Source organism: Microcebus murinus, chromosome 8 (assembly GCF_040939455.1).
Source record: "Microcebus murinus isolate Inina chromosome 8, M.murinus_Inina_mat1.0, whole genome shotgun sequence".
Lineage (NCBI taxonomy): Eukaryota > Metazoa > Chordata > Mammalia > Primates > Cheirogaleidae > Microcebus > Microcebus murinus.
Genome location: NC_134111.1, coordinates 48,695,036 through 48,709,793, shown reverse-complemented (window position 1 = coordinate 48,709,793; position 14,758 = coordinate 48,695,036). Strand labels below are relative to the sequence as shown.

Genomic DNA, 14,758 nt, shown 5'->3' with positions numbered 1-14,758 from the left:
TCAATCAAAAAAAATTAACAAAAAGGGTAGAATTCATACCTTGAAAGAAAGATACAAAGTTCATCCACGTAACTAACAAACCATGATCCTCCAAAAATCTCTTAGCCACACTTTGATGAGAAAGAATATTAATAAAATCACTAACAAGAGGCCAATAAGTGTTATTCTTCAGTAATGCTTCTCCACAGTTTACTACCACATGTAAACTATTTTCTTCATCTAAAAAAGACACACATAGCCCAAAATTGAATAAATAAGTTTAAAAAAAAAAACTTAACCAATGATATAGAATACTGTGCACTTTAGAATCAGGAGATACTAAATTCAAACCCCAGCCTACCATTTAATACCTATAAGGCTTTAGGCATGTTATTTAGACTCTCTAAAATTAAATGGGGCTTTAACAAAAAGCACTTAGCACATTATCATAATAATTATTACTATAAGTCCAATATACTACATGATACTGAGCTATGTTTATAAAACCTTATTCTCTTGATTCTAATAACATAATGTAATATTTTCAGTTTCAATCATCAAAACATTTTTATCTCTAGATTGAGTCCATCTGATCAATCAAATCTATATGATTTCAAGCAATATATATTTGCTTTCTTCTATTCAAAGAATATGTAAATAAATTTTAGCAAACACTATATCAAAGATAAAAGAAGAAAAAATACACATAAACTTCTTAAGGCTTAAAAAAATCCTCGAAGTTTAAATACATTGCTGGGGAAAAAATTAGGCTTGCACAAAATTTTTATCATCAAAAATTAAATACAGAATGTTTGGGAATGCGTAGTAAAAAAAAAAATTATTAGTATATACGCATTAGCTATCTCCACCTATTCCAACTTAACTGATTCACTGGACTAAGGAACCCTCCATTACCACTGTAAAAACATACTATTACCTATAATACATGGAATGTTCAAGACTTGTAGCCTATTGCCTAGTATACAAGCTGAGGCATGTGGTTACCCAGAGTGAGTTTTTGTTTTTGCTCATGCTAAAATTCTTTTTATGATAATTATAAAATTGAAATCAAAAGTATATGAACTATTGAAATATGAATGCATAAAGAGACATATTACAGAAACTGGATCATATGCTTTTGAAAGACAGTAAAAATAAGTGCCAGGAGGATGGCTTGCACCCAGGAATTCAAGGCTGCAGTGAGCTATGATTGTACTACTGCACTCCAACCTGGGGAACAGAGCAAGAGTCCATCTATTTAAAAAAAAAAAAAAAAAAAAAAAGTGGCAGGGAAAACAGCTAAAAAACTTTGGGGCAGAAAAATCACAAAAGCTTAGAAGTATTTTATACTCAGATTGCTCCACAAAGATCTTTATAATCTATCTCTAAAGAGATTAAAACTAGAATTCACAGATAATGCTTTATAGATATGGTGTGTATATATACATAGATAGATAGATACAGATATAGATAGATAAGAGAGAATTCCAGTCAGAGACACCATACCCTGAAAGTGCTTTACCCAAAATTAAAAGATTGGAGAATGAACACACATTTCTGTGTTTTAAGTTAAAAACAATGTTTAAGGTATATACATATTTTTTAATGATTCGTCACTTTAACCAACTTGTTCAATTAACTACCTCCCTGTCAAACTCATCAGTCAGGAGGGCCTCCACTTAATTTCCACACATAAAATTTAGGTTTTAGTCCAATGAATTATTTTACACAACTCTTAAGTTTAACAAGTATCTCAATGGATGAGAGAGGGTATAATTCAATGAGGGAATAAGGTTGAGGGGACCTTTTACACATTACCCACATCTGAGATTCTGAAAAGGACCCCACCACTGACAACTACTGCCACTGTGAGCTGGTAAGTCATTGGATGGGACAGTGCTGAGGGATGTTGGGATTTTTTTTTATTAAAAATTGAAAATCATTGTTTTATTTTATTGACCAGAGGATGAACACACAGAATATAATTAGTCAAAATCACTATTTTCCTGACACTGCTTTATTTTTTATTTTTATTTTTTTTTGAGACAGAGTCTCGCTTTGTTGTCCAGGCTAGAGTGAGTTCCGTGGCATCAGCCTAGCTCACAGCAACCTAAATCTCCTGGGCTCAAGCGATCCTTCTGCCTCAGCCTCCCTAGTAGCTGGGACTACAGGCATGTGCCACCATGCCCGGCTAATATTTTCTATATATATCAGTTGGCCAATGAATTTCTTTCTGTTTATGGTAAAGATGGGGTCTCGCTCTTGCTCAGGCCAGTTTCGAACTCCTGACCTTGAGCAATCCACCCGCCTGGACCTCCCAGAGTGCTAGGATTACAGGTATGAGCCACCGCACCGGGCCCCCTGACACTGCTTTAACTACTACTGTTCTTGTAAAAAATGCCTTGAAATAAAATTATTAGGACTTTTATTTTTACCCAAACCGCTATTTTCATACTACAGATATAAAGAGCAATGATTCAGTGTTAAATGAAATTCACTCATCAACAAATATTCATTGAGCACCTAGTGAGGGTCAAGTATTCAACTAATCTCTGAGAATAAAACAGTAAATAAATCAAGATTTACATGGTCTCTCTCCACTGAGATTAATGTTTAAGACAGAGTATGATAAGGGCTGTAATAGAAAAAGTACAGGAAGTCATAAGAACAAATAAAGCTAGCCTACAATTCAAGAAAAGATTCTCCTGAGGAAGTGAAGTTTAAACTAAAATCTGTAAAATAAAGTAGGAATTAGGATTGGCCAGATAAACTAGGGATGGGGAGCAAATGGTATTCTAGGTAACACGAAGCAGTATATAAGAAAAGAATGGAATCACTTAGACTAAGAATGAAGGGGATGAGTGGTACAAATGAAGCTAGAGGGCCTTATAAAACCGCTTCAGGAGTTCAGGGTTCACATGAAGAAAATGGAAGCCATTGAGGAAGTTTTGAGAAAAGGAATATGATCAGATGTGTAGTGTAAAGAGTGACTGAAGGAGGGTGGTGATAAATAGAGATAAGAGGCCCAGAGATGGCAATAGCTTAAACTAGGGTGGTGGCATGAAGATGCAGACATGAAAAGAAGTGACTATGTAAAGATATTTAGGTTTAAATGACCGAGTGCTGATGTTTGCTGTATCTTCAAGGAGTAAAAAGAAGTTAAAGATGACTCCCAGGTTTTCAGACTGGGCAATAGTTGGTTAGACAGTGGTATCAAAACACATGCTCAAGTACTCATACATACATACACACACACACACACACACACACACATACATACACACACACACACACACGGGATAATGGAAAAGAAGCCAGCTTGACAGATAATGAGTTTTTGCTGTGGACATTGTGTTTGAAGTGCTAACAGACATCCAAAGATTAGAGTTCAATAAGTAGTTTGACATGTGGAGCAGAAGAACAATCTGGGATTATTAGAATCTACAGACATTCCTATGGTTGTGCAACACGTGGTTTTAAATTCCATCTTACACAGACTGTTTCCTTAGACAAATTCTAAAATTTCAAGGGCATGTAAAATTATGAGATGTTGGGAACCACAAAGGAGTATGGTGTGGAAATGAGCACCATATTTAATATACATATACATTTAATATATATACACATATGTTTTTATTACGTCATTTTTAAATGTTCACAATTTTATTTTGATAAACGAAAAATTAGAAAAGTTAAGTTTACTTTTACAAAGTAAAAGGTAGGGATTATGTATGTGGAAGCTTTTTCCTTTTATTCTTCAGCTATTGTTGTAGCAATGTGAATTCTCATTGTATTAGCTCCTGTATTTAATAACAGTATAGATAAAAGTTTAAAATATTGTCTAATGACAGTTTACACCAAGGCTAGATAGAGGCTATTAAAAAAATAAAAAGAGGCCGGGCGCGGTGGCTCACGCCTGTAATCCTAGCACTCTGGGAGGCCGAGGCGGGCAGATTGCTCGAGGTCAGGAGTTCAAAACCAGCCTGAGCAATAGCAAGACCCCGTCTCTACCATAAATAGAAAGAAATTAATTGGCCAACTAAGATATATATATATAGAAAAAATTAGCTGGGCATGGTGGCGCATGCCTGTAGTCCCAGCTAGTCGGGGAGGCTGAGACAGCAGGATTGCTTGAGCCCAGGAGTTTGAGGTTGCTGTGAGCTAGGCTGATGCCACGGCACTCCAGCCTGGGCAACAAAGCAAGACTCTGTCTCAAAAAAAAAATAAATAAAAAATAAAAAAATAAAAAGAAACTTGTAATATTTGTGGCTTGTTATAGGTCAATATATTTAAAGCTTGTTCTAATACTTTTAATGTAAAAACATTGAAAGGTTGGAATATTTTTAGAAAAACAGTAAATATATAACATGAAATACTGTGCTACTATTAAAAAAGGAAAGAAAAAGCTATGACAAAATTTGAAGGGTGCTAAAGATAGTTTTAGACCTTGACTGTAGATAATATAATTTATTGCCAGAAAAAATACATTTATAATGCTATCTATAGAAATTCAACTTCCATTAAATTCAATTGATGTAAAAATGTCTAGAACTGACTACATGAGGAAAGTAAATGTAAAAAGCAACTGAGACCACGTAATAGGTTTTTAGGAAAAGTAAGAAAAGCAAAGACATGAGGACTCCAAGAAACACCAACACTGACAAAACAAGTGGAGAAGAGTATTGGACCACAGAAAGAGCAGAGAATCAACATTGTGAAACGTTACTAAAAAATCAAGAAAGATGTGTGACCACTGGCTTCCTCATCATGTAATTTATGAAAGTGGGACCATATAATTTATCATGTAAATGGGGATGTTTTTGAGAATAAAAGAGACTGTATTAATAACTATGTCAGAACAACAGCATAACTTGGGACTGTTCTGGGAGAAGTAGGACATGCCACTTGAATCATGGACAATTTTGTAAAGAGGAATTTCAATAGAACGAAGGAGAGGACACTGGATTGAGGTAGGCTAATGAGTGAGTGGAAGGTAGGGAAATAAATATAAAAGCTCTCTCAGGAAAGCTGGCTATAAAAAATAAATGAAAGGCAGACTTATATGCATCTTTTTCCCAAAATTCTTCCTTAACTACTTCAGTACAGCATTCAACAGCCAGGAAACCTTGCCCATAGCTGGCACTCATAGTCCACACAATAGTTTGTGCTGTGCATCAACGACAAATCCGTTTTGCTCTTGTGTGATGAGGAAAGCTTTAAAGCACTAAAAGCTTGTTTTACTTTACTGGCAGCTTACTTGTAATGTAAATCAGAATAGGTAACATATACATATATGTTTTTATTATGTCATTTTTAAATGTTCACAATTTTATTTTGATAAATGAAAAATTAGAAAAGTTAAGCTTTGTTATTAACGCTAAAGTCGACGCTCAGCTGTGCGCCTTCCTATCACGGCTGTCGGCTACAGTCGACACTGGGCTGTACCCGTTCCTCTGTGGCTATCAACTATAGTCGACACTCATACCAAAGTGGTTAAAGACCAAATGCAACATATGTAACCTTAACACTTGTACCCCCACAATACGCTAAAATAAAAAAAAAATAAAAATAAAAATAAATGCTTTCCAAAAAAAAAAAAGACCAAATGCAAATCATATGTAATAAATAAGCCCAGCTAAATCACTGTGTCAAGAAAATAGACTACAGATTCTTTTCAAAAGAACAGATACATCTAAATTTTAGGTTTTCTAGTTTATAGATAAAAACACTATTTTTGTAAAAAGTCTTAACAAAATTTTATATCAGAATATCATTGACACAGATGAATGACGATACTATTTTAAAAAGGAAAAAAGAAAAAGCAATATAAGTAACTAAACCTCTAAGAAAAAAAAGGTCATGTTACATGAAGTTAGAAAAACTGTAACACAAAGCAACTTTTAAATTTTCCTGTAAAAAAGTAAAGAGGTATATTGCTTAATGTAAATAAAGTATTATGCTCCCCCTATTCCCACAATGGGAAGGCAAAGTCACATAATGGCTAAGAAACAGTATAGGCTTTTAGGTTAGACACCCAGTATCATCACTTAGGGCTGTAGTACCACAGATCATTGACTTTGACTCCTGAAGCCACAGTTGCTTCATCTATAAAATGGAGATGACAATATCTACTTCAAGTAATTATTGATGGCTAAATGTAATATAAAGTGCTGGGAAAAGAGCCTGGTGTATAGTGAGTGCTCAAAAGATGTTAGCTATCCTAATTGGCTAGCTATTATTATATATAAGGAATTACGCCCTGCACTGAGCATGTATCAATTTTCAAGATATAGTGCCATATACAAGAACAGACAAACCATCAGTGTAATGAGAAAACAGGAACTGATAAGCCCAAGAGGGCAACAGTAGAACAAGGCAGGCACGGCTCAACTACAAGATCGCTCCTCCTCAGAGAGTGGAAAGATTCTAAAATTTAATTTGAGGCATTTTTTGTTATTTTTGAAATTGAGCTCCAGGTGCCAACAAGCAAAGACATAGTCCTATCAACGTGGGCCTGGCTGTATTATGGTTAAGAATAAGGGTTCTGTTATCAGGAGACATGAGATACTTCTTGGATCTAGCTATATAATTTACGGCTAATGACTTAACTTTCCTAAGCCTCAACATACTATCTTTAAAGCTAGGCTGATAATGCCAATCTCAGAAGAACTGTTCAGAAACTTAATTGAGACAACATATGAACAGTATTTAACAAGTGCTTGGTACACAGCAAATATTCAAATAATATAAATTATTTAAAGGAGGTAAAGTTGAGATGAAAGACCACAGAGAAATGAAAATAGGAAGAGGGATAGAAATACTGTCAGGTTGAGTAGTATCAACCATATAGTGGGCACAAAAGAAGAAAATTAAAGTTGTCACTAAGGGGACATAGAAAAGGAAAGATTTATTCCAATTTTTAATTTATAAAAGTATATGCATATAAAAATTTCTAAGGTTCATGGCAACAAATTTATGGTAAGAAAATAAGAACACGTCTAATAATAAGGAAATGGCTAAATTGTGGGATGGTCATATAATAATACGTGCAATTATTAAAATATATGTTTTTGACATGTATATTTTTAAAGTATATATTTATATCTATAAATAGTCATATCATACAAAAAGATGGAAAAACACAGCAAAGTATTAAGAGTTATTTGTGAATGACAAAACTATAAGTGATTTTCACTTTTACTTTAAACTTCAGTGGAAATTTTCAAAAATTTATTTAACAAATATATACTATTTTATAGTTTTTCAAAGTTTTTTTAAGCATACAGTATTTTTAAGGCTTCTTATAAAAAGTATACTAATAATAGAACTAGTGAATATAATTCTGAGTTACCTTGTAGTTCACTTTTAATAAGGCAACTTTCCATCATGTATAATAGCACAGTGACCATAATATCCAGCAGCTGACATTCTTCGGTTACCTGTCTGGCTAGCTCCTCATTGCTGAACAACTGAACGCTAATATGCACAATTCTGTTAGACATTGTGTCTGATTCATGACTTTTCTTCAGTGTTTTCATAATGAAAGCATAATGCTGAACAAAAGTTTTTGTAAAAGCAACCTGTAGAAATTTTTAAATAGAAGGAAAAACACACATTAGTTTAACTTTGAATTTAAGACATTTTTCAGTATGTTCATATTTTAAAGCTATTTCTAGTTGTGATAATGTCCAAAGTAACTGAAAAATTCTTAGTGATGAGGGTAGTCTCTCCCTTTTTTGGAACATTAGCAAAATATTATACTTTGATAGTTAAAAAATTTTAATAGGTATTTTAAATTATTAAAGATTTAAAGCAATTACAAATACTGTGGTTTAAGAATACACAATTACACTTTGTTCACAAATGTATCAATTTACTAAGATCAAAGTATGTGTCTTTGTTCTACACCACCTACCTTAATAATAAAATCTAAAGTCTCAGCTACAAATCATCACAGAGAATTTAATATTACTAAACAAGTGAGTTGATGTGATTACTTCAAAACAAATACCTTCCTTCTCCTATTTGATCTGGAAGCAGACCACTAATCTGACTTAAATGCTCTGCAGTATTACTTATATCTACTCTTATTTCCTTTGAGTATAACATGTACACTTCCTCTGCTGCTTTTTTAGCAGGTATAAAGACACACAAAACAATGGCACTATTAACGTGTCACCCCTAACCTACACCATAAGAATTACAGCATGGTTTATATTCTATTCATACACAGCTGTGTCACTTTACCATAACTATATGATTATGGTTACAGATGGGTTCAGATCCTCTGGGACTAGAAACTTCACCTACCTACATTTGTACATGAGTTAATAACTGTTCTTTAACAATTATGGCCAGCAACAAGTCACCCCATGTTTTTTAGATGCCTAACACAACGATCTAAATTCAGTTGCTATCTTTTGAATCTATATTCATATTAGTTTTCAATAAATTTTAAGTTACATTTTTTCCTCTTTTTTTCAGAACTGCTTATTTTGGGGATATTCTTTTTTATTGAGGTGTAATTCACAAGGGGCTCCATTTCTTTTGATAAGGCTTAACTAAGGCTGGATGTTTGGTTCTCATCTTCCAAGAAGAGCCATATTATTTTTTATAGTCACTTCTAAAGCATGTGGTCATTAACTTGAGACTATTTTGCATATGAGTGGGAATACAAATTAAAACCCAAGTAGACTTCATTGCATGTCACCCCATGAATGTTGACAATGGAAGGAATACCTTGCCTGTAGTATACTGTCACTTCTAGACTGAAACACTGAAGAAGAAACTTAATCTTCGTTTATGCTTAAATCAGAAAAACTTACAGCTGGTGTGCAGAGTTTCCTTGTTGATATCAGCAAATGAAGTGAGCTAATAGTTGTCAATTCAGATTGAAGAAATTATCTGAATCTTGGTTCATGCAAATTTATAATCTACATGTAATACCAACTAAATCAGATAGCTTTTACAGTTCTACACATATACATAGGCTCCCTCCCACCCCCTTCCACATCCATTAGTTACTGTACTTTGTAAACTGACATTGAAACATTACAATGTTTTGTTGGATCAATTTTATAAACTTATACAGTACAATACCTGTTATTTTTCTGAGGCAAACCAAAGGTAAATTTCTCAAGGTTCTTGTTGTCTTCTTTAGCAACATTTGATAAAGGATCTTTTATACATTTGTAGATAAAAATAAACCAGGCTAGGCACAGTGGCTCATGCATGTAATCCCAGTACTTTGGGAGGCCAAGGCATGAGGATTGCTTAAGGCCAGGAGTTCAAGACCAGCCTGGGCAACATAGAAAGACCCTGTCTCTACAAAAAAATTAAAAAATAAGCCTAGTATGGTGGTATGCATCTGTAATCCCAGCTACTCAGGAGGCTGAGGCAGGAGGATCACTTGAACTCAGGAGTTCAAGGTTGCAGTAAACTACAATTGTGCCACCATATTCTAATCTGGGTAACAGAATGAGACTCAGTCTCAAAAAAAATAAATATACCAGATTGCAAATCCTGTTTTTTAATTTTAAACCACATACCAAGTTTTTGGTCCTAATTGTGCTGGCCAAGTTAAACTTGTATTGCATTCTATTAACCAATATAAATATATTTCTGTAAGCATAGTTCAAATGAAATTTTAAAAAGCAAACAAATAAATTCAGTTGCCCCCATTAAACATTAGCATAGCACCTTCTTCATCTTCAGAGGACTCAAAACAATTTGTAACTACATTATTAATGTCTGCAATTGTGGCTTCCCCCCGCACCCTACCCCCAGAAATTGTGATTTTAATATTTGCCCCTAGTGTTCCTTCAGACCAAGTTCCATATAGAATTTCCTTGGGTATTCTGCTGAGTAATGCTGCTTTGCCACAATGTTAATATATTGTGCTTTTTGTGCAAATTCTGTTAGCAAGACAAGCAACGCATGCTCATTCATAGTGTTACATCAATCCTCAGCTGAGAAATATATCAAAGAAAATTTAGTAATGAAGAGGTAAAGAAAAGAAAGCAAAGTTCAGAAATAAAGGAAAAAATATAGATACCTTATACTCTTGATCTGGAAGCATGTTGAGTAAGAAAGTTACCATCTTCTGAGGGAATTCATACTTTATAGTCCAAAACAATAGTTCTTCTAGGAAGCTTTTATGCTTTAAAACATCCATTATGGACTGATCTGCATAAGAAAATGAAAATTTATCGCTTAATGATTTAATCTGCTCATATCATTTAAATTTATAATTAATAGCCCATCAACCACAAAAACCAGAATGCATCTGAAAATTAAGGATACCCTTTCAATAATGCAATAATACTGACATGAAGAAGCTAGGTTTCTATAATTTCCACAGTATATAAGTAACAAAACATTGAATCCTTATACTTTAATATAAAGAGGTTATTAGAAAAAAAATAATTATTTGTCCTTAAACCTAGCCATTTATTTAAAATATCTAAGATTCAAAAAAATTTCTCATAAGAGAAATATTTATGGTACTTAACAATAATAATAATTTTAAGCTAAAAATAAATACTCAAGGACATAATAAAGTCCAAAATTATCTAAATTTTTAATTTATAGAAAAAAGGACAGAAATCTTTATAGGATTCAATAATTTATCAATTTCTTTAAAATTAGCCTTCATAAATGAGATATTACCCTCACTGGAGAAAATTACTAATACATTGCTTACTCTAATATATGGAAGTATCTACTTTTTTCTGGTAAGAATACACCAGAAAAAGTATAGAGTGTTTTAATCTGCTTACTTTTGCTGGGTTCAACATTCCCTCTCCATGCACAGAGGAAAAGGGAAATGGATGTGCCTTCTGAATAAAGGTATTCCAAGGAGAAAAGCATTATCTACCAAGAAAGCTTATTTCTAAGGACAAGTGCCACTCCTTGAGGGCTAGTCTGTCTCTTGCAAAGCTCTGTATCTTTGCCACACTTAGTCAACAGAAGGTCTCAACAGGTATATGATAAACTATATATTTTGAACATTTTAGCTCTTTCTCTGACTTTCTCTAATTGTTTTTCCTTCAAATTAACTAGAAAATTCAATTAATCTTTGTCAGAGGACATGATCTTAAGCTACTGCTCTGAATCATCAGCTCTATACAAGGACATGGAGAGGATACAGCAAGTGTCAACTATGAATAGACTGGCTCAGCAACACTGCTTAAGCAGAGGCCAGATTTATATGAAAGACTTGAAAAAACACTATTGCACAGGTCAAAATAGTCAGGTACAGCCCTAACTACATCACAGTTCAAGGCATCTTGCAAGGTAACCTTGTAAAGTTTTTTCAATTAATTCTACCTCAGTTTCACAATTCTTCTATTACTAGATAATATATTCATACCATATCTACTCAGGTAATTGGTATAGAATAGGTAAGCTCAATATGTCATCATTCTCTTGATTTTTTATAACACACACTGAATTTACTAAGGCTTGAATCAATTTGTATTAGATATCACTTTAACCCATTTTTTCATTAATAATTAAGGGAAAAAATGGCACCAAAAAATCCTATATATTCTGGAGATATTATGACTTTAACTACAGAGAGACAAAAGTATCTCCCAACTCCCTAACTCCACTTCAGTGGTACCATTAGTATAAGCAATATATAATAGGGATTAACATCTAAATACAATCACACTATATATATATCTTTATTAGAAATTAAGTTATTATTTTTCATGTCTCAGAATTTTTACTTGTAAAACAGAAATTTCTTCCTCCTGAAACAGATCATTCCCAGGGCGTGACAATAAAAACAGAAATAAACAAAGCTTGCAAGAAATTAGGTAAAATATATTAAAAGGGACTGACAGGCCAAAAAGTAATAAAAATAGGGCCAAAGAGACTTAGGTAGCAGAAATATAAAAATTACAATTAAACATTAGAATACAATCCACAGCATATTGCTGTACTTAATTTAATTCCCATGATTCACTTAACACAAACATGACTGAAAATTTCAGACTACCAAAATAAAAACCTCACAGGTAAGCGCTTAACGTATTTACAAAGTTGAACAAAACTAGTACCATTTATTTTAGAATTCATAGTTATGGCTCTACAAGCTTACATTAGCCAAATGAAAAGCCTGTGGCCACCATAATTATTATTAATTGTCAAGTATTTAAAAGATACACATTAAAAAGATATATTAACTATGTTTTTAATCAATAAAGCAATCTGAATACCCCAGAAAAACTGTGGTTTCAACTAAAATGAGGATGGCTGAAGTTATGTAGAATTCAATTTTTCTATATTCAGACAAAAAAAAACTAGCAATGTCTTCATTTTTTTTTTAATAGGTAATATCAGTGTCCTCAGATTTTAAAACATGAGTTATATGCTTTATGTGTAACATTAGGGAAATCTGGTTAGGAATGTTTCTGTTAGTTAAGTTTGACTATTTACCTTTAAATCTTGTCATGAGTTTTAACAACGTCTAAATTACCTTAAGTCAAACTGTAAAAAGAGATTTTGGAGAAGAATCACTATGCAGTGTAAATGCATGTCTAAGGCAAAGATTTGAATTAGACAGCAGAGTTCAAGCACTGCCACTCACTAGCTTAATAATCTTGTTCATACAGTTAAAACTCTTAGTCTCAGTTGCTTCACCCTTAAAATTTAGGTTTTGTGAATAAGCAGTGATGAGTTTAGCATAGTTGCTGGCTTCTTGCCTATCATTACATATTTTATTTTCAGCGCACTTTCCAACTGTCGAACCAAATTCTTACAAAAGCTAAACCACTCCCTGAACTTCAGATATCTTCAAAAGCAAGTCATTTTTAGGCAGGGTGTGGTGGCTCATGCCTGCAAAACTAGCACTATGAGAGGTTGAGCCAGGAGGATCACTTGAGTCCAGGAGTCTGAGGTTGCTGAGCTAGGGCCCAGGCATCCTCAAACTATGGCCTGCAGGCCACATGCCGCCTGCCTAGGACATTTATCTGGCCCATGGGGTGTTTTTGCCACCGCTGTCTGTCCTGCTTAGCAGCCGACTCATCCCGGGCCCACAGTGCGCACTCACCAACGGTCTGAGGGACAGTGAACTGGCCCCCTGTTTAAAAGATTGAGGACGCCTGAGCTAGGCTAACACCACTATACTCTATTCTGGGCAATAGAGCAAGACTGCCTCAGGAAAAAAAAAAAAAAAAAAAAGGAAGTCACTTTTGAAAACACCTGGAGTTCTAATTCAAAAAGCTGTTTCTATCATTTATAAACTTAAACCAAAAATGATAACTGATCAAGTCTTAAATTTCTGCACTACTTTTTACCACTAGAGGAAGGAAGAGAAAGCACTCAATCTAAACCCACACAGGACAAAACATTTAGGTATAAAACTTAAGTCTGCATGAAAAGCATCTTCAGTCAGTGTATGACCAGGCTGAAGGAAAACAATGGCCTCTTACACCGTAACAGATATTTTCTAGGCATCCCTAAAGTTTAAACACAAGTATATGCCTAACAATCTGTTCCAACTCAGATATGTCACAAGGACTCAGGCAAATACATGGACAACCCTGGAAGTTAAAGAGCCAGCTAGTCACATGGGATTCTAATTTCCTTCAGGCATCATAGGTTCTTTGATGAGCCAGGAAGAAGGAGAACATGTGTACATGTGTGCATCCTGGAATGCAGATAAAATTTCATAACCTTTGCTAGCAGCCCATGAGTTAAAGGCAGCAGCATAAGTAACCAAGAACATAGAAAAGGAGGCTTCATGTGCAACCTTTCCAGGCAGTCCTACATATTCCACAATATACACTAAATCAGCAGAAATAAGAATTTTCTTTTCATCAAAATAATACTTTAACCTCTGGAGATGCTCTAACAAACTACACTAACCCAGAAAACAGATCATATTAAGATTTGGAAATTCACAGCAAAAATCCAAAGCACAGGCTGACCACTAATCACAAGTACTGTAAAGAAGGTTTTAGTGAGGGTCAAGAAAACACTGGTTAAAAGCTTTGGGATTTGAACTAAAGATCTACCCCTCATTAGCTACGGTCTCCAACATGCCTCCGTTTCTCTATTCATAAAATGGTAATAATGATAAAACCTGCTTCATACAATTACTTTGAGAATTGAATGAATGTATGTGAAGTGTTTAGCACATACAAAAGTTTCAATAAATATTAATAAGTATTAGTAATCTATTCTCTCCCCAAAGGCATACCTACTTCCTCCTTTAAGTAGGCATGTGTATGAGTCCTTACTGAGCCCTTACTATGTGTTAAGTGCTATTAGTTCATTCCCATTCTGTCTCTCTCCCTTACTTTTCCTTTTTCACTCTTGAAAATACATGACTCATATTATAAAAGGATATAAACCAAATTAAAACTTCACACAAAAAATACTGGGTCCAGCCGGCCATGGTGGCTCATGCCTGTAATCCTAGCACTCTGGGAGGTGAGGTGGGAGGATTGCTCAAGGTCAGGAGTTCAAGAAACCAGCCTGAGAAAGAGGGAGACCCCGTCTCTACTAAAAATAGAAAGAAATTAGCTGGACAACTAAAAATACATAGAAAAAAAAATAGCTGGGCATGGTGGTACATGCCTGTAGTCCCAGCTACTGGGGAGGCTGAGGCAGGAAGATCACATGAGCCCAGGAGTTTGAGGGTGCTGTGAGCTAGCCTGACACCAAGGCACTCTACCCCAGGCAACAGAGTAAGACTGTCTCAAAAAAAAAAAAAAAAAAAATACTGGGTCCAAATCAAATAATCAATGAAAATCCTTTTGGGAGGACT

The 14,758-nt window shown here is 34.3% G+C and overlaps 1 protein-coding gene across 4 annotated transcripts in view; it reads right to left on the bottom strand.

Moving 5' to 3' along the window:
• The window catches only part of UBR3 (ubiquitin protein ligase E3 component n-recognin 3), a 192,554-nt gene that overhangs the window by 125,076 nt on the left and 52,720 nt on the right, over positions 1 to 14,758 (bottom strand). For all 4 annotated transcript variants that reach the window (XM_020288393.2, XM_020288395.2, XM_020288397.2 and 1 more), the window contains exons 7-9: positions 10,034 to 10,164; positions 7,331 to 7,559; positions 40 to 219 (exon numbers count right to left, since the gene is read on the bottom strand). In XM_020288393.2, the coding sequence (XP_020143982.1) occupies positions 40 to 219; positions 7,331 to 7,559; positions 10,034 to 10,164 (540 nt within the window). The remainder of the gene's footprint in view (positions 1 to 39; positions 220 to 7,330; positions 7,560 to 10,033; positions 10,165 to 14,758) is intronic.